Genomic DNA, 20,724 nt, shown 5'->3' on the forward strand with positions numbered 1-20,724 from the left:
ACCTACTTGTGTTTGCAGTTCGAACTAATCTTGAATTTCTCAAAGATACCACACCTCGCTAAGAGATTACAGGGAAGGAAAAGTACCCGTGCAAACATTCAAAGAAGAGGAAGAAGAAGAAAAAACTGTTAATGGACGTATTGTGTGCGATGCAGCCTTGGGTTGTCGAGGCAACAAGGCCAAACATTTATGGCCAAGAACATACCATAATGAACAATGCACGTTATGGAGGAACGGCACAGAGGATCCGTGGACCATGTTTCATCACTGCAAAGAGGACATTCTCTGACGTTCAATGGTTCATTATACAGTTTGGTTCTGTTCTTGTTCCTTTGGCATGCGTTGCTGCTTGTTGAGTGAAGAGTTGGAGTCTTCGGAAAGTACGCTTTTTAGGAAGAATAAAATGTATTTTAAGAACGTACAAAATTTACTTTTGGTTTCGTCAGCTATTTTGATAATTGATTAATTGTTTCAGAACATTTTTCAAGCTACAATGCCAAACCTTTTTTGGCCCCAGCTGTCCAAATGTGAAGATTTGCTGCTCTTCTTTGTCCGATATTGTAGTTAATTGAACACTTTGGGTTTTGGACTGTTTATGAAACAAAGCAAGACGTGACTGTGGGCTTTGAGAAATTCTGATGGGCATTTTATCACAATTACTTTTTACATTTCACAGACAAAATCACATCATTTATTGAAACACTTGTTAGTTGCAGTCCTAGTGCATAGATCCTTCATTTAAAATGCAAATAACTATTTAAAAAAACAAAACTCTAACCTTAGTGTAACAATGATGATATGAAGTCGGTGAGAGTCAAAATAAAAGCAATACATTAGACGTCCTGTAATTGAATGCCACAGACTCCGCTTTATTGTCTGATGCGCTCCAGTGTGACAACGGTAGGAAAGCGAGGTAGAGAGATATCCCCTTCCTGTTTTTGTCACTCACAGCTGATCCTGTCATGCCCTCCTCCTCTCCACTCCTCTTTTCTCGCGGATCACAGGATCTGGCACGGGCCCTCATTGTTTTCAACAATGATGTTCTCGAGACAGAGCGATCAGACCCTGCCAAAATGCTCGCAACCCCCTTTCGAGCAACTTGTTTTTTTTTCCCTCTTTATGTCTTTATCTCTCTGCTACTTTCTTTTACTTTCTTTTACTTTCCTTTTTCATCTGTTTCTTTGGCCCATAAACAGCATGTCCTCACCTAAAAAAACAAAACAAGCATTTGTGCTTGAATGTACTTTAAGATTGTTGGTGTGTTATTTCTGAGCGAGGCCTCTGTCTGGTCTGAGCACAGGGACCTGAAGAGACCTTATCTCAGCATATATAACTCCTTTCCTCCACCTCTGCGGGAATGTTGACTTTTCTACCAACATCCCAATGTGGAATTCTGATCTAATTCCCTGTGCGTACCGAACATAGCTGCAGGACTCAGTGGCGATGTATTTATGACCCGGACACTTATTGCCGCTCGTTGGGAAAATGTTCATATGCGGAATATGGTTTGCATTAGCAACACCCCGCACAGGCGTAAGGGCTCTGTGCTTCAGGCCTGAAGCTGCATACGGAAATAAAGCCACACCGATCATCGGATCGGATCAAAAGGACAACTGTCCAAACAACCAATCCTCTATCCCCTCAATTGTGTTGAGGACAGGGGCTCCAGTTTTTTTTACCAACAAAGTCAAGGCTTTGTGTCCTAACTCAATTTTACAGGTGGGACGCAAACTCAAGTCTGCAGAACAAACTTTCCCTTCTTTACGTTCGTCCTGCTCCCTGCCAACAGTTGGAGATGACGTCTGTTTGAGAGAGTGACTCATGAATCTACTCTTAGTGCAGCACTGCTCTTGGAGGCGGGCCTAAATCCCTGGTCCAGTATTTATGCAAGTAAGGGGTTATATGAAAGTATGCTGCCAGAGAGAGAGCTCGCGCTCTCAATGGCTGGTTTTGACGGCAGCACTTTCTGCCACAGCCTTAGCAGACCGGTGGGAGGGGCCGCAGCCAGTCAAGGCCACCTCGGCTAATTGTGTCATAGATCACGGCAGCGGACAATAAAATCTGTGACGCACCAGAGTACGAGCCGAGCCTGATCAATCAGGGCCTGTCCGCTGCAGGCCTGAGGTCACAGTCAAGCCCACGCCGGAGGCTGATTAGGACGACAGGCGCAAATGAGCATGAATGCACCAAGGATGACTTCAGAGCTCTTGATACACTGAGGCATCAAAACCACATTCTCTTGTCTCTTGTTTCTTACTCAACTGATTCTGTACCGCAGGGTGGAGGCTGTTCTTCTGGGATTAGTTACGTCGGTTGTTCGTATCAGATATTGGCTACGTATTAATTAGCCCTGTAGCCCATATTTCCATCTCATTTTAAATTCTGTAGCTTCTGTGTAATAAAAAACAAACAAAGAGACTATGTGCTGTAAATATAGCATTTCTACATCAGGTATAAGTTAGATGTGGACACTAACAATTGACAATATATATTTTTAATCATCTAATTGCTTAAGTTCTTTATCAAACAAACTTCATCTAAGTTTTCAAGACATGCTGAGACCCCTCAGTCTTTGCTGACTTTTTAAGTCTCCTGCCATTAGGACAGTCTCTGGACCACTTTGTAATGCTAGCAAATTCACTGCATCTTTTAAAGCACTTTTTTTCCGTCAGTGTTTTTATCCACTTTTCAATTACACATTAATCTCTTTGAATATGTACTCTCTTTACAAAGCACCCTTTAACTGTATTATGTAAGTTATATGCTTTTGGTGGTAGTAGGAGGACATTGCAAGAGGTCACTTAAAAATACAGATTCCTCAGTTGGATATATGTGCTGAGTCATCTGTCTTTTTGCAGGTACTTTTAGTTTTTGCCAAAGAGGACAGTCAGAGTAATGGCTTCTGCTGGGCATGTGAGAAGGCCAACTTCAGGTGCAGCATGGCACGAACACCCGAGTCGGCTCTTGAATGCTTCTTGGAGAAGCATCATGACCTCGTCATCATTGACCACAGACATTCCAGACACTTTGATGCGGAAGCACTATGCCGGTAGGCCACACCCGTACTCTTCATCCAAGTATATGTAACTACTTTATGTTGTATTTCTACAATGATGCTATGCAGCAGTTCCCAGCTAGTTTTTTTAATCTGGCGTTCCCCCCACAGCCCTGTCAGATGAACTCTGTTTAACCTAGTTACACACATCATGTTCTAAAGTGGACATTTCAACAGAGTTAAGATGGGTGCTACTTAAGACTATTGATTTATATACAAGTGGATGTTGTTAAGCAATGCTTTCATACTATTAAACTGCCAGTAATGTATAGTCAAGCATTCATATTGCCACTGGAGAGGTTTCAACCATTTATTCACTACTTTCAGCTCACGGTTTTATCCATTTAGCTCATGATTTCAACCATTTAGCCAACTTTTAGCAAACTATTTCAACCATTGTTCCTATTTAGGCTTGTCTGCTCGCTTTGTAACTACAGTAGCTTTCACTCTCAATCCCGTCATCCCACCAGGTGTAACAGCTGACTCAATATGTGGATTAAAAGAAACAAAAAATGTATTTTTTAAATTAGTTGAGCTTCTTCACAGTCGTTCTTCGTGCCCCTGGCAGAGAATCACAGTGGACACAGTTGGATTAACTTCTGTTAGTGACTGTCATCCAAGGCCAATGACATAATCCAGACCAGACGATCTTGATCGGACGGACTCATGTGTTACAGTGCACTCGGTAACACGTGTGGACTCTGCCAGGGGTAAATGGCCAGCTCACTTTGGGCTCACTAGCTTCCATTGCATGCTACCATCATGTCAATGAGAAATGAGCGGTGCCTGCCCATACCACCCTCTATCTTTAGCCTCTGCCCAAACCAGAAACACATTTGCAAACATTCATTTGCCCTGCCCAGCGTGTATGTTAACCCCATTCATTTTGGCCAATCCATATGTTCAGTGTACACGCACAGGCTCCGATGGGGAACTAAAGGGCCTTTATGACCGCTGGCTGTGGGAAACCACAGGCGGATGAGTGGCCCTGTACACTGCATACTTTCAGAGGGCCTAGGCCTGCTCGCAGAGCTCCACCACTGGGCTCTGCCTGCCGGGGAGAATCGGAGCGTGAAAAACTGAAATATACATTGATTTGATGCCATGGGCTTTTCCAACAGCCTGCTCACTGTCTAAAAGGCTCCCTCTGTTTACATCCAGGTCAATTAGAGCGGTCAACTCTTCAGAAAACACTGTGATAGTCGCCGTTGTGAAAAGGTACGTACAACTCGCTGACCCCCCCCCCTCCCTCCCTTTCGGCCCTTTCTTTCTTGTCGTTCTCCCTCTCAGTGTTTATAAGTACCTGATGATTAGGAGTATTATCAGAATGAAGTAATCTCACTCAGCTGATGTGTTTTAGGCCGTATGAAGCGTTCGTCATAGCGATGCCTGGGTGATAACTTGTGTTCTCTTTTTAAGGCCAGACAGAGAGGAAGCCTCTGTGATGCCCCTGATCAATGCCGGCTTTAATAGGGTGAGCGACACTTTGTGTGTGTGTGTGTGTGTGTGTGTGTGTGTGTATGTGTGTATGTGTGTGTGTGTGTGTAAGCCTTCTGCTGCCTGTGTTTGTATTATTCTTTTTTTAAATATCCCTACTGTCAACACTCACTGTATGGCAGGAATACAGATTGTAAATCCTCTCTGTTTGCTCAGGAGACGTGTGCATTGAGTTCCCTGTAACTGAATCATTGTTACCCATGGCATCAGCAGCACTAAAACGAATCCTGTAATGGATACATTGACATGAATATGGTTTCATTTCATCTGTCTTTGATTGATTCGTGTTGCCCTCTGACCCTCAGAGATATGTGGAGAATGCCAATATGATGGCCTGCTATAATGAGCTGCTACAGTTGGAGCATGGAGAAGTGCGGGCGCAGTTCAAACTCAGGTGAGTCGTGTCAGTGTTGTTCTGACATTTTAGATCAGTTGCATACAGTACTAACTTTATTCAAAGCTGCACTTGGAGCAAAGCCTCACAAAGAGTATCTGCTTTTAACAATTTAACTTGATCATGCCAATTTAAACTCTTTCTTTACAAAGTATAAAAGTATATAAATAGAAGCACTCTGCTTCTGCTTGTTGCATATGTTAACAACAATTCTTCTACTGTTGTCTCTTCACCACAAGGGCTGGAAATGCTATTTTCACAGCTCTAGAACAAAGCCAAGAGGCCATCGAGATCACTTCTGAAGATCAAGTAATTCAGGTGGGTTTCTAATAAACTCTAATACTTCTAGTTGCTTTATTGTGAAACCTTCACTGTGTCCTCACTCTTCTCCTCTTTCATTCTTTCTCTCTCCCTCCTTCTCTGCTGTTTTAAAAGCCTGTTCATGTCTTGTGATCCAAGTTCTTAGTAGTGATAGCGGTCTCTGTCCGTCTGAATGGCTCCTTTTGTTAGCATCAAAGCAGTGCAGCCTGCCGTTGCGTTATTAATTTCACATAAAAAATGCTTCTGAGCCCAATGTAATGAGCAACGAATGTGTCAGCCTCTCTGAATTGTTTTGGTCGGCAAGGTTAATGGAATGCCATCATCGTAACTGTGTTCGAACTCATTGTGGATTTTATAAACCGTCATCTCAGATCAAGCCTGACCACTGTTGTGTTCTCTCCTTCGCAGTATGTGAACCCTGCCTATGAGTCCATTATGGGCTACCAACGAGGCGAGCTAATAGGGAAGGAAATAATAGAAGTGCCTAAAAGTGAGAAGAATAAGCCTGATCTCCTTGAAACAATAAATTCCTGCATACGGAAAGGAAAGGTAAAATGCATTCATTTATTCAACTACACTATACATTTCAGCACAAACGCAATTTTCAGTGTGGTTTAGTTAATCAAGAACTCATCAGAAATATAAATGATCAGCTTCCCTTGATTGTTGATAGTCAAAACTATGCATGTGAGAGTATCGCTTCACAATGAGATCACTCTGCAGATATCTGCTCCTGCCTTTGTGCCCGTGCTTGCATGCGTGCGCGTGCATCCATGTGCGCTGTAAGTCTGCCCCACTGGCCATCCAGCAGCTCTGTTTCATGTGCATAAGAACAGCGGTTGATGGCTGTGCTGTAATCTTACTACACAGAGAGCGAAGGTCAGTCTCAGACAGGCTGACAGCGGGACGAGTCTTTTCAAGCTGCCACAGCAGCCTGTAGTTGGGGGGGGACATGAAACAAGCGCGCCGGACTCCAGTAGCGCTCACCCTACCCATTAAAGCACCTTGCTGCTCTCTGAAATACTTTGACCTACCCCACTTCAACACTTAATCTACACCTTGAACACTGCCATGCTACACCCAGTCCACACCCACTTTTAGGACATTTTCAAATGATTATACTTATCGTATGTTCTTAGTTGTTACAATGATTGGTTCTGTACATTTCGTGTCAGTATGTTTAATTTCCTCTCTCTCGGTTCTGCCCTGTTATGTTCCAGGAGTGGCAGGGGATTTATTATGCCAAAAAGAAGAATGGAGACAGCATTCAGCAAAATGTGAAGATCACACCTGTAATTGGACAGGGAGGGTGAGTGACAGGATGTTGAGGCCTGGCTCATTCAGTCTTGCGTCATGAAAATTACCTTTCCAGTAACTGAATAATTATACTGGATGATTATGATTGTATCCCATTGTTTTTTTCTGGTGTACTAATTAGCTTTTCTTCATTCACAGAAAAATCAGACACTATGTGTCTATCAACTGGCCTTTAAATGATAATAATAAGGTAAGATGTGTTTCCACTTTTGCCAATTTAAAAATGAATGAAAGGAGCTTTCTGGCCGGCATGCATCAATGTGCTTCTCTATTCTGTCCATGCAGAGTGATAAATCCACTGAACGTGTGCAGGCAGAGTCTCAAACAGGTAAGATCCCTCCTGAAAATGGCCACTGTAGGTGCAAGACTGCTCTTAACTCTGCCCTGTATTGTGGTGTCAACCGTAAAGCCAATTCACAGCTGCAACTTATTTCAAAATGCAGCAGCTACGCTCCTGACAGGCCATTAGAAGGTTGACTATGCTTCTAATGTTAAGGTACAACCCTACCAAAGTTTTTAGTCAGCATAGTCATTTGCCATTTAGAAAAATGGCTTAAAAGTGTTCTTTTTTTCTCTTTGGTCTTTTAAAGTGACAGGTGTTTTTCATTTCTTTTGTTTCTTGATTTACTTCTTTGAGTCTTAAGTGTGTTTTATCACATTTAGTGCATTTAGAAATTCCAAAGAAAAATGTAATGTAACGAAGAAACAAAGAAACATTTCCTGCCGACTTCTGTCTTTCTTTACTTTATACTTCGTCCCCACAAAAACAAAGTTAAACTGACAGCTGTCTGCCCACTTAGCAGAGGCTGAGTGGCGGAGAGGTACAGCAATGTGTGTACCGATAGTTCCGTTAACTTTAAGCTGTTAGCCAAACACACCGTCCAAAACAATAATAGTGAGCAAACTGGTTTTACCCGACTGTGTCTCTGGAAGCAGTGCATTGGCTGGAGTTCAGCGGCCCCTACCAGCCGGGGCCGGATTAGAGGAGTCAGTGAGGAGTCAGCAGGCAGTCAATCGCTGTATAAAACAGGCAGTAAAAGGTGCTTTGAGAAAGAGTGAGTCACTGCAACCACAAGAGGTCCTTGAGCATGCAGCCATAACTGGGCACCCAAAATATTCTTCAGTTTGCTGCAGCAGAATGGGAGATTAGTCATGGACAGAGAGGTGCATAGTAACTCACTCACCCATGCATGATTCTCCTGGCAGGGATAATAACACCAGCCTTTTCCCTTAAATACATAGGACAGATCTGACAATAGAAATAAAATAGATATAATACCTATCTACTATGTTGTATCTATGGATTTGACCTGTGAGGTTGACTTGACAATCCCAATTGTCTGGAGTATTTCCAGTAGCTTTGCAATGGAGAATGTTTATAATAACCAAAAATTATTACATTTCACTCTGTTGGGTAAGTCATAAATCTCACTTTTGCACCTTTAGTTCCTACCTTTGACCAATTATTACACGTTCACTGGATTAAAACTTCAAAATTAAACTTGTGAATAACTACAGAATCAGTCGTGTGAATAAATTGAGTTGGACTGATCAAAAACAAAGTGATTAATTCTGCTTGGACTGATTAAGACATCGCCTCCACTTGCCAAGGATATTGTGATGGGGGCCAAAGTTTGATTTGTCACTAAACTTACACCATATTTGTGTTTGAGTGTCAATGTAAGGTGTTATATTTTCCCCAGACATCCAATCCAGTAAGCACAAAGACCGGAGGAAAGGCTCTCTGGACGTAAGATCCACAACGTCTCGGGGGAGTGATGGTGAGAGTGAAGGGAGAGACATCGTGGAAACTCTGGGCGTTACTTGTCAGCTTATGAAACCTTCCCAGTTGTCTTTTTGCATCAAGTGTTGATTGGATACACATGCAAACACACTCGAAAACTACAGCTTAATTTGTTGTTGTATTACAATATGGGTCTTATTTATTTTCTTCTCCATCCTGCCAGGGAGCTCACAGCGAAGGCACTCCTCAATGGCCCGAATCCACTCCATGACAATAGAAGCTCCCATCACCAAGGTGAGTGAGTTCCCATTATCCCTCCCTGCCTCCATCACATGATTAGCATTTTGTACTGAAGTTTTTGTATCTCATGACTGAACTCTTGGGTTATAATACTGCCACTAACGCCATGAGCACTTCTTGTACAGATACTAGCATCAAAGGCTAGAGGCCACGCATACCATGTCAAGTGCAGATGGGCTGATAAAAGGCCACATTTCATGCATAAGACAGGAATTCATGTTAGACCAGGGTGGCCTGCTGTTTTAGTGGTTTATGTATGTCTGCAGCCTGGATAGTCGGAAACAGAGAAAGTCCCAGGGGATGGGTCATATGACACACAACTGCTGTATCATTTGACTGTGTAGTCAGTCCCTGTAGGCGTCATCCTCTCCAGAATAAAGCACTGATAGAACTGCTGGGTGTGTGTGTGTGTGTGTGTGTGTGTGTGTGTGTGTGTGTGTGAGAGAGAGTTAGCTAAAACTTGTGTTCTTACACATGATTACAGACCTCACCATAGGTGCCCATTGTTAGAACCTCCAAGTTCTGATTTTCTTTCACACTACTGGGATTTTCTTTTCTTTATCACTTCAGAAATATTTTAGAAATAAGATTTTATATTATTTTATTATTTTACTATTGTTAGAGACAAAGAGCTTTTTTCTCATGCAACTGCCTCTTTATTTAATATAATAGTTTTGCTTTTTAGTCAGGGCATATATATCTATTTGAAACTTACTCAGATTTTCCTTACTACTCAGATGTTACTCAGATGTTATGTTATCAGAACTTGCTGTTTCACTCTGGTCCAGTAAATGTATTGTATTACATACTATATGTTTTATTTTTGCTTTTTTGTAGTTGGTTTTTAAAAGAAAGGTGCTTTACCAAAAAAATAAAACCTTACTTATTTCATCATCCAGGTAATCAACATCATCAATGCAGCGCAGGAAAGCAGTCCTATGCCCGTGGCAGAGGCCTTGGATCGGGTACTGGAGATCCTGAGGACAACTGAGCTCTACTCCCCACAGCTGGGCACCAAGGATGAAGACCCCCATACAAATGACCTCGTAGGGGGGCTTATGACGGTAAGCAGAAGGCCTTGTAGAGCACGGGGGTCCTTCGAGAAGTACGAAACACCCAAACAGCTTCCTTCCGCTACGAATGAATCGACTCCCATATGATAACACACGTCAGAGCGTTTGCAGAATTCCACAGTGATAACACGCATGTCTACATGAGTGTTCATTCACCATGAAAGCCCATGATAATGTGTTAGATGAAAGAAACTGAGACTCAGGAGTGTCCACGGACTTTTGTTTTTGTGAGGATCTCTGTACATATTCGGGGAAGAGAGAGACACAGAGAGAGAGAGATTAACAGACAGCAATGGTGAAGTACAGAAGTAGAAAGAGTGCCAAGTTGGCAGTCTTGGCAACAACCCCAGAGGAAGTGTTAGATTGTCCTTTGTGCTCCTGTAGGCTGGAGAGGAAAGCCTACCCCGCCCTCTCTTTCTCCCCCCCCTCTGCCTCCCCCCTCTCTCTCTCACTGCACACTCACATGAACCTCTTCCTCTTGACTCCACAGGCCTGGAAACATCCTGTTCTTTGGATCAGATGAATACGCATGGCTTTACTTATACATGTGCTCTCTGGATACACAGAGGCAGGGAGGCATTACACACAGTCCTTCACCAGAAAGATTTGTTCTGCATAAGTGATAAAGGTTGATGAAACCAGAAAACCACGAGGCGTGAGTTGAGGTTTAGATCGTTACTTATGTACGATCATATTGGTTTATGAGGTGCCTGGTTGCATATGTGTTTGTTAGGGTGAGGTCTGAACTCAGAGGAGGCAGTGAACATTAAGGGAAGAGCTGTCATCTTTCTGGTGAGAAAGTCTTAAAATAACCAGTGTGTACATGAGACAATGCTCAGGTCAAAGATGAGCCAGTCCCCTCTCCATTTTTCACTTGTGAAGTAAACATTTCACTCTGCGACACACACCCATGTACTCACTAACGCCCAATATATATAAATATTAGTGCTGGGCAAGTTAACGAGTTAATTTCACATTAACGCATTCATTAATTAACGCCAACAATTATTTTATCGCGCGTTAACGCATTTTTTTTTAATTTATTATAATTTTGTATTTATTTATTTTTATTGAAAGACAAGAGACAATACATATACATAACAACAAGAGGATGACAATAACAGTGGGATAAAAGCCAGCAAACATCCTATAGTCAGTAATTTTAGTGCACCTATATGCTGAAATTCACGGTAAACGCATTTAAACGGCCCAGATCGGGAGCGAGCGAAGGACTTTGAAAGTTAGCGGAAAGATTAACGTGAGACAACATCCGGTTTCTTCAGACGAACATCCGGTTTTCAGAATAAGATGCCAACAAAGTATGAATTATATTCACATTAAGTATAAAACATGCTACCTGCAGCTCGTGAACCAAATGTTATTGCCCTTTTGCTCATATAGCAGTACTTTTAAAATAAAAGTGCGCAATACACTACTTTTGAATTCATTATTGAACTTTGCCATAACAATGCGATTAATCGCAAAAAATCCATGAGATTAATCGCGATTAAATATGTTAATCGTTGCCCAGCACTAATAAATATGTATATATTTATATTGCCCCAGAATGACATGATACAGGCCTATCACCCAGATATAGCTGACAAGTGTTATTTGAGAAAAGTGGAGGCCGTAATGTCTGCCATCTTTACTTTTTACGTTTGTTTATGATATTTTCAAATTTAATGACGCACAATAGCCTGAGGGTTTTTACAACGCATAACAATATATTTTTGTTCAGAAGGACTTCATTGTAGCTTCTTGTCACAGTAATTCTTTAAGAGACATATTTAAACAATGTTGATGCATTTTATAAACTGTAAAGGATGCAAACTGCTGCAGTGGTTGTTGCTAACATAAAAAACAAGAGCCTACAGTAACGCTAGCTCTGTCAGCTGAATGCTACTGTTAACATGCTCACTGCAGTGACAAGCTAACATGCGGATGTTTAGCAAGTATATAGATTTTCCTCAGTTCACCATCTTACCTTAGCGTGTTTGCATGTTGACATGTGCCAGTTAGCACTAAACACAAAGTACAGCGGAGGCTGATGGCAATGTTGTTAGTTTTGCAGCTATTTGGTCATAAACCAAAGTATATTTTACCTGACGATGGAACTAGAGGAAGAGGGTTAAGGGTTCAACAAAATTTCAGTTCACTCCGCGAGGAACATGAATGTCTGGACCAGATTTCATGCCATGTTGAGATATTTCCCTCAAAACCATAAATGTCTCTTGGTAGCGCTAGAGGAAAAGTCAGGTGATCTCCATTGTCATTCGGATCCATCCTCGGGGAACAATGAATGTTGATTGGTCAACTGACTGTTATTGTTTTTAGCCACGGCGCTAGTGTGGCTAGAAACTATTTTCACGTAGTTTATTATCCACAAATCACAGTCCTAGAAGACCCAGATCATGATACTTCAAACCACTGAGAAGTCTTTGATTATTTGGGTGATGAAGTGTTACCCCACTGATGAGCTCCATTTAGCTTTCACAGCATGCAGCACTGCCCGGAGGAAGACAAATGTCATAATTGAATAGTTTACTGTAAATGATCTGACACGTGTACATGAATTGACACAACTATTACAATTCATAAATATGGTAATGCTTTTCTAAACTGCATATTGGTTTCATTAATAAGCTCAACTTGGCTGCCTCATCCCTCCACTCCCTCTCTAAGCGGGTGTGGGGGGGGGCGGGGGGGGCGGAACGATATGAGGTGTCAGCATAACATAGCTTCCAAAATATTGTGTCACGGCACAGAAGACAGCGCACTCATAAAAGTGTTAATATTGAAGAGCCGTGTCTTTGTTGGCTCTTATTGTTATACTGTTGTAATCTGTTATGCTCTTGACTTAGTCAAAATGCTTTTCCTTCTGTAACTTCGTCAAAATGCAGCAACAAGACATTCAGTCACATTGACATATGATTAACAAGATGATATTTGTTCTCTTCGCCGGTAAAATCATTGAGCTATTTAGGACCTAGTTATGGATTTTAGTTGGATATAAATCTTGATCTGTCCAAATACTCCGCGTGCTCTGAGGGGTTACAAAAGTTTAACGATTTCTATTCTAATCTATTTTTCTAAGAGGAATTCTGCCCGACTTGTGGCTTTATCCGGGTGTCATTCGTCTTGTTTCGTGGGTCAATGAAACATCAGTGATGGTTGATGATGCGCAAGTCCCAGTAACATGACTGGTCTCAACTAGCTTTCTCTACTCTAAAGTCCAAGCTGATGTTTGTGTCTGTGTTGGTGCTCCTAGCAGCTTAATTTAGCACACATAACTTTTGTATCAGATCTGATGTCAGAGCAAATGTCTCATAGCATCCAAACAATTTCACTGTCCAAATTTATTTTGAAGGCCCTTGCAGTTTTTTGACAGACGGGACGCCAATGCTGTTAACACTTGAGCTGAACTCCTTATGTGGCTGTTCAAAAAGGTTGAATGATGCAGTCAGTTTTTTTAGGTCTTGCTACCTCACTCCCTGACATGTTCTGTCTTTCTTCTTCACAGGATGGTTTACGCAGATTGTCAGGAAATGAATACACCTTGTCCACAAAACGTAAGTTTACGTAAAGCATAAAGGGACGACGACACAAAGTGCTGTGCTACGTTTTAGCAGCTCTCTTAATCTGAATGCCTCCTCTCTTGTGTCTTCCCTTACTCACAGAGGCCCACCATATCCCCAGTCACCTGACAACTCCTCTGACTTTAAATGACATCCCCCCTCGTATTGCCCAGACCATGGAGAATGAGGACTCATGGGATTTTGACATCGTCAACTTGGAGGCTGCAACCATGAAGCGGTGAGGCAACAACAGAGTTAAAGGGCTATCAGAGGAAAAGTGTCAAATGATTTGGGAAGAGAGTTTTTGCTAAACTACCATGCTGAATCCTCCTGCAGGCCGTTGACTTACTTGGGCATGAAGATCTTCTCCCGATTTGGCGTCTGCGAGTTCCTAAACTGCCCTGAGGCCACTTTGCGCTCCTGGCTACAACTGATTGAAGCTAACTACCACTCCAGTAACTCCTACCACAACTCTTCTCATGCAGCTGATGTCCTGCATGCAACGGCGTACTTTCTCTCCAAGGAGAGGGTCAAGGTAAATGTAGTAAGAATTAAGAATTAATAACACCACTTTAAAAATACATGCCAAACTTGCAAAACATATCACAAGTTTTGCTTTCAGAATGTTGCTGCTGGTCCATAGCTATCCAACAAAAATAACAGACTTGGTTCCAGCTTTTGAAATGTGTGCTTTTATTGCCTGTCTTTGTCTTATGTGATACTAAATACACATATTTGTTTGTTTGTTAATTAGTGGACAAAACAAGCACATAAAAGATTTGACCTTGGGTTACCATGTTGTTGTGATTTCCATGTTTCTATTTTCAGTTAATTAATTAATTGAGAAAATTATTGACAAATGAATCGCTAATGAATAAAATCTTTCATTGCAGCACCTTATTATTACCCATTATTATCTTTTATCAGGGAGGCATTTATTTAATGAAATATATAAATAAGGTGTCAGTGTTTGGTAAATAAATGCAAATGCAAAACTTCTTTACAGTTCTTTTGGTTTGCCCACTCTGCCCATTGAGTGCTGTTCGCAACTGTTATGTCAAAGTCAATGCTACATACAAAAAACCTTATGCCCCGTATATACTTGTTCTTTATATGTTTGATTTAAGAGAAAAACAAGGTGTCAGAACTTGTAGTTCATGGGGAGATGTGAAGCTACATGGCTGTTCCTAGAAGTCTACATTTTTTAGCATTAGTGTGTGTTACCGCTGCTTTGGTTGTGGGCCCAAACAACTACAGGATCTAGATGTTGGGATTTTCTACTATCAAGCGCAACTCTCGGCTCAGTCTTGAGGGTCAGATGTCCCGTCTGAGCCTGCGTTATCCAAGAGAGTCTTGGTGTTGGCCAAGTGTGTCAGTGGCTCAGTAACTAGTTGAGGCCGTGCACTGGCTAAGCTGATTACCAAACTGTCTATTTCTGATCTCCGTGAAGGGATCTTTCATTGGTTTAGCCAGTGAACTGTGAAGTTACATCACCCAAGGTTAATGAATCCCTGGGGATCTACAGACATGTTAGTAGGTCTGTTGTGTTGCATATTCATTTAGAAATGAGGAATTATTTTGATGGTGTTACATTTTCTATACTTATACTGTCCAATCCATTTTATTAACTATTTCTGTTAATATTGAAGTCAATATTTTGGAAGGGTAGCTTCAAAATTAGGGTCAAAATTTGATTAAAAAAAAACCTGCAGTTTTTACACACATTTAACTAAATGATTCTCTGTATTTGCTTGATCTAGCACTTCATTGTAACTGCATAATGCTGTATGTAAATACAGTATATTGACAATAGAAATGTGCACTTTTTACATGCGTTTGGTAGCTCGGGATCATTTAGATGCATTTAAATGAAGGTGAACATTAACTGTTATTATTCTAATTACAAGTCACAACTGCTTTTCACAATGTAGAGCTGCTTCCTGGTTCAACCTGCAGGCTAAACTGGAAGCACGTCACAGCTGTGTTGATAGCGGGATGTGACAATGTAGTAGAAGGTTATGCTGTGCCAGCTTTTAACCTATAGTTGTTCATTCAGAACTATAAACCAAGGTGGTAATATACCAGACTTTTCCTTTTAATGCCCAACAATGTGTCCAATCTGCCCCAACAGCAAAGTTTGGATCCAATCGACGAGGTGGCTGCCCTGATTGCTGCCACTGTGCACGACGTGGACCACCCGGGACGCACCAACAGCTTCCTGTGCAACGCAGGAAGCGAGCTGGCCATCCTCTACAATGACACTGCTGTGCTGGAGAGCCACCACGCAGCGCTGGCCTTCCAGATCACTACCAGAGATGATAAGTGCAACATCTTCAAGAACATTGAAAGGTTGGGGATTCACTACACAAGGAATAGGTCACCCCCAAAGAATTAGAGTTGTCATTATCTACTTATGCCCTGGCTGTTCACAGGATCACCAAACGCAAAACTAAACGTAGTCATTCTCCTGAGCTCTTGAAGTTACGTGGATGTAGAAGTATGTCGCTGCAAGTTCTGATAAACCCATCAATACAAAGACCTCAAGTCATCCAACTGTCAATCAAATAAGTGCATTGTGCGCTCAAAAGACCAATGTTTACTGTAACTCAGCGTCTCCAAAAGATGTAAACTAACAGTTTTTACTGACATGTGGTTGAGAGGATGATTACTATATTTCTATTTTGGGCTGAACTATTTCTTTAACTTATTCCAAACTAGATGAATTTGCTGACTTTTGTGTTTAGGCGTATGAAATTATTTTGCAAATTTGGCTACTGTAGAAAGAACATTTGTGTATATCAATATATAAGGTAGAGAAAATGAATATTGTATGTCCTGAAATTCTTATAGAAATAGTTTGTGATACAGACGTCACCTGAGGTATCATAAGGGGATAAATTAAGTCTGCATGTGTGAAGATGAAAGCTGCATGTGTGAAGATGAAAGCAGTGCAGTGTATGTTGACAGCGGCGGGGTATTAATGTGATTTGAGTCCCAAAGCAGAATCGCTCACATGTGCTGGTCCCCTTGGAGGGGGAAGGTGAACAAAGCATCCATTCATCGCCACTGTCACTGCAGTCAGAAGGGGAAAACTGTTCACACGGGTTTCCATGCTATTTACCACACTGTCATCTCACCCGCTCTGATTTCTCTCTCTCTCTCTCTCTCTCTCTCTCATATATTCTCTCTCTCTCATATATTCTCTCTCTCTCATATTCTCTCTAGGAATGAATATCGAACACTTCGACAGGCCATCATTGATATGGTGCTCGCAACCGAGATGACCAAACATTTCGAACACGTCAACAAATTTGTCAACAGCATCAACAAGCCACTGGCTGCTCTGGAGGAGAACGGGGTGAGATTAGATTTACTGCAACACTTTTAAATGTTTTCATATTTCATAGCTGTGTAAAAAATAATAGTTCTAATTTTGGCATCTTCTTTTTATAGATAAATGTGTCAGAGCAGGAAGGATACACAGGAGTATTCAGACACTAGATGAACACACAATTATTGTAATCTCATTCTGTGGCAGCACAGTGCAACAGTATGCAAGCAACAATAGATCACGAGCTTGAGAGATGGTGATACTGGTTCAAGGGGACCTGTGGCCTGTTGTTGCCTGGGCACTGATATCTTTGTGGGGAGAGAATTTTGCAACTTGGTACCATCTTTCTCGTCTGTGTGTGGAATGCTCAACACAGACATTTAAAAGTTGTCTTGCCCTTTAAAGGCAGGAATGAGCCAAATATATGATTTGATGCCAATCTTTTTTTATACTGAACAAAGCCACTTTCAGAACATGTAAGTGTTTGATGTAAATTGTGATGGAGTTTTAGTTTAGTTGATAAAAGAAAAGGTCTTTGTGTTACATACACATTTTCATTAAGTTAACCTCGAGACTCAGATAAAACGGAGATCTCCCTCATCTTGGCTTAAATGGACCGTCTGTACTTGTGCTTAACATAATTGTCAGTGAATTAAATCTTAAATCTTGAAACATACAGAGGGCTGCAAATCATGTGACTGCAGGAAACATGCTCTACTCTTTTACATGCAAGTGTTGGGGGAGCCCATAATGAACACGCGCTGAATACAGACTCTCCATAAAGAAAACCTTTATCAGCTGTCAGTGCCATATTTCAACTTCCCGGTTTGGTTCATGTACAGACACAGTCAGTTATTTTTAAAGTTGTGCAGCTGCTGTGTGTGCTATAAGGGGCTGTCTATTGCCACTAATAACAAGATCTTTAGTTGTCACTGTGCTAATAGTCTGCATCTGTGTTTTTTGTCTTGATTTGTTTTGTAGGGAAACAATGATGAGGAATCTGTAAAAAGCGTTTTGACATCCCCTGAGAATCGCATCCTCGTCAAGCGGATGCTGATTAAGTGTGCAGACATCTCCAATCCATGCAGACCTCAAGAGCTCTGTATAGAATGGGCTGGACGCATCTCAGAGGAGTATTTTGCACAGGTAATCAGAAGGAAAAAAATAACAGTGCTCATGGCTGGGGAGATGGATCCAGCAAGCAGCAGCTGCACTGTATTTTTTGTTGTAATTTATGCATCCATTGTGCGTGATGATCACTTGTGCTGTTGTCCCTGGTGCAGACGGACGAGGAGAAGAGACAAGGTCTACCGGTGGTTATGCCTGTGTTTGACAGAAACACGTGTAGCATCCCAAAGTCCCAGATTTCCTTCATAGACTACTTCATTACAGACATGTTTGATGCATGGGATGGTAAGACTGCACAGCAAGATGCGACACACTAGAGATGCATACACTGTTATAAATCTGCGTGATTGGTCGTATAATCTTATTGACAAGTCTAGACATGTAGCATAGACAAACGTACAAATAATACACACAATGGACAGTTATAATGTTAAGAAAAATTCAAAGGTAATGACAAATGTTCTCATAGTGAGTATGTTTAATACAGCAGTCAAATTAGCAACTGAATTAAAATATTATCTTTAAAAAAAAACAAAAAAAACAACTTTTAAACCTACACCAATTTCATACCGGACCAGTATCGATACAGATACTGACCGTATATCCTGAGTTGAGTTATAACGGATAAAAAGTCGGATTGGTGCATTCATAAGTCGTTCGTATGAACTAATGAGACAGTGGTGATGATTTGAAAAACAAACTGTCAAATCTGATATTAAACTTCTTTTGTTGTCTCTCCAGCTTTCGCAGACCTCCCCAATCTTATGCAGCACTTGGACAACAACTTCAAGTACTGGAAAGGCCTGGATGAGAGGAAGCTGCACAGCCTGCGACCGCCTCCAGAGTAGGCCGCTGCAGTGTTCAGACCTGGGACTCTGCAGTCCAGGGCAGCCCTCCTCTCTCCTGCTGGGGCATCTCTCTCCCTGCCAGCCCAGCCAGCCAAAAGGCCTCCTCGCCTTCACTCTCCTGCTTCTGTAGCACGCTGAACGTCCACATATCCGTCCACACAGAAACCACAGAGGGACTTCCTGAGAGGCCGTTTGCAGCAGTGACACTGCTGGCTTTACAACCCTGTCGGATGAAAACTGTGACAAACAGACGCTGACACACAGCATCCTTATGAACTTCTCGTGCCTCTCGGCCATTCGCAGTGTAGCTGGTCAAGTGACATGACTGAGAGAAGGTCCTTACAGGCAAAGCAACCATCCCCTAATTACCACATAGGCACTCCTTTCTGCCTGTGAAGTTGCTGTTTTGAGTAAAAACTGCTTGTTTACGGAAGGTGCGAGCAACACTGGAGGAGTGGGTGGAAGTGTGACTTGGATATTAAGGTGTCCAATCCACGTCAGGCCATATAGTCACCTTTGACGTCCATCCCTGTGCTCGCAACAAGGCAGGACTGCTCCTTCTGCCCCTGGAGGCCACATCATGGAATAACACTCCACTGCTCTTCTTTTCTCTTCTTTTTTTGGCAATATTTTCATGTGTCCTTCAGAAACGCATCCAAGTTGACACGACGCTGGCATAACAGACATGTGGGAGGGGATGCTTTCTTTATGGGTCAGGGAGTGGGTCTTTACTTTAGGCCACTGCTGAGAGAAAAAAACCTCAACATCATCATCATAGGTAACTAATTACAGATGATTTGGTTTGTTAATTTTTCTTAGATGTTCCATATTTTCTATATTAAGATTCACAAACGAATGAGTTGATAAATAAATAAGAACAAATTGAATTTCAGAAAGAGAGAGAAAAGCCAAAGCTGATGAAGACAAATACTACTATAGCTCTAAAAATGAATCAGTTATTGAAGTCATATGAAGCATTACCATAATAAACATTTTTATTTTCTTATAAAAAGTACAGTACCAGTTTGAATGAACACTTTTGTATTGCACTGTAAACAATATTACAAATGTCTACGTCTCAGTGATTTGTCCAGGGATGGGATGTTGCATTGTAGAATAAGCTGTTATTGTTGATCATCAGGAGTTTGTGTGTGTGTGTGTGTGTGTGTGTGTGTGTGTGTGTGTGTGTGTGTTTGGGTCGTAGGTGTGGGCACGTGGGTGTATTCATTGTTGCAACAGTCCCTTACTCTTGGTTTAATGCTGTAAACCGCTTGACATTTGACAAATATGTGAAGACATTTTGGACTTGAAAATTTTTTCTCCCAGAAATTTTTGTATCTGGTTTATCCTACTGAAAAGACTGCCTTATTTTATACAATATTTATACAGTACATCCCACTGTGCAACTGCAACGGACATCTGGAGTTTTTATTATGACATAGTCAGAAGGTTATGTTCAAGTAAATCTCAATATTTTTATAGACAATGAATTTTACACTGGATTTGCAGCAAACAAGAACAACCATTATAGCTATCTGAATACCTGTGAATTGGATGGTCACACTCAGCATGTATACAGAGAACTAAATGGTTAAGAAGGATGTGGATCGCAGAGTTGTCTATCACTGTCTTGAAGCAGTCTCCTAGAGGCAAGCTTGCATTGATTTTTTGATCAAACACCATTCTATTTTGTCCACTTGTCCAACATCCTTATGCACAGACCCAGGGAACAGCTTTATGTTCAAGGCTGGTTTCAGATTAGGATACTAATATATGTTAAAGATTGTTGCTTATTAAGAATATTTCCTCTTTAAACAGTATATAAATGCCATAACAGCTAAGCAAATGATGGTTAATGAGATGTTTTGACCACGGTTATCTTTGTTTCTCTCGTATGAAAGAACTGTACACTCAATCAGGGGATTGTTTGTTCCTTCTGATTCACATCTTGGTCTGAAGGCACGGGGGAAAAAAATAGAAACTATTCAATGAAAAATAAAATAATGTCAATTATAAGTTTGCAGTTTATTTCCTGCAATGATTCAACAACCTGTGTCCTCCTTACTTATGTCATCTTTCTCTAGTATTTTTTCTCTCATTCTTTATTAGCCTACAATATGCCTTATAAATGTATTCGA

General features: G+C 41.4%; 1 protein-coding gene across 1 annotated transcript in view; it reads left to right on the forward strand.

Annotated features, from left to right (window-relative positions):
* pde8a (phosphodiesterase 8A) overlaps window positions 1-20,602 on the forward strand; it is a 40,503-nt gene extending 19,901 nt beyond the window's left edge. Inside the window, exons 3-22 of the mRNA XM_031846179.1 lie at window positions 2,859-3,049; window positions 4,217-4,273; window positions 4,475-4,529; window positions 4,858-4,946; window positions 5,186-5,264; window positions 5,676-5,816; window positions 6,488-6,576; window positions 6,723-6,774; window positions 6,870-6,912; window positions 8,288-8,365; window positions 8,552-8,622; window positions 9,528-9,692; window positions 13,225-13,273; window positions 13,382-13,517; window positions 13,616-13,814; window positions 15,411-15,628; window positions 16,505-16,637; window positions 17,592-17,756; window positions 17,894-18,023; window positions 18,480-20,602. Of these exons, the coding sequence (XP_031702039.1) occupies window positions 2,859-3,049; window positions 4,217-4,273; window positions 4,475-4,529; window positions 4,858-4,946; window positions 5,186-5,264; window positions 5,676-5,816; window positions 6,488-6,576; window positions 6,723-6,774; window positions 6,870-6,912; window positions 8,288-8,365; window positions 8,552-8,622; window positions 9,528-9,692; window positions 13,225-13,273; window positions 13,382-13,517; window positions 13,616-13,814; window positions 15,411-15,628; window positions 16,505-16,637; window positions 17,592-17,756; window positions 17,894-18,023; window positions 18,480-18,586 (2,247 nt within the window). The 3' untranslated portion in view covers window positions 18,587-20,602. The remainder of the gene's footprint in view (window positions 1-2,858; window positions 3,050-4,216; window positions 4,274-4,474; window positions 4,530-4,857; window positions 4,947-5,185; window positions 5,265-5,675; window positions 5,817-6,487; window positions 6,577-6,722; window positions 6,775-6,869; window positions 6,913-8,287; window positions 8,366-8,551; window positions 8,623-9,527; window positions 9,693-13,224; window positions 13,274-13,381; window positions 13,518-13,615; window positions 13,815-15,410; window positions 15,629-16,504; window positions 16,638-17,591; window positions 17,757-17,893; window positions 18,024-18,479) is intronic.
* The last annotated feature ends 122 nt before the right edge of the window (window positions 20,603-20,724 follow it).

This window comes from Anarrhichthys ocellatus, unplaced genomic scaffold, assembly GCF_004355925.1.
Source record: "Anarrhichthys ocellatus isolate YVR2014 unplaced genomic scaffold, GSC_Weel_1.0 scaffold6, whole genome shotgun sequence".
Classification (NCBI taxonomy): domain Eukaryota; kingdom Metazoa; phylum Chordata; class Actinopteri; order Perciformes; family Anarhichadidae; genus Anarrhichthys; species Anarrhichthys ocellatus.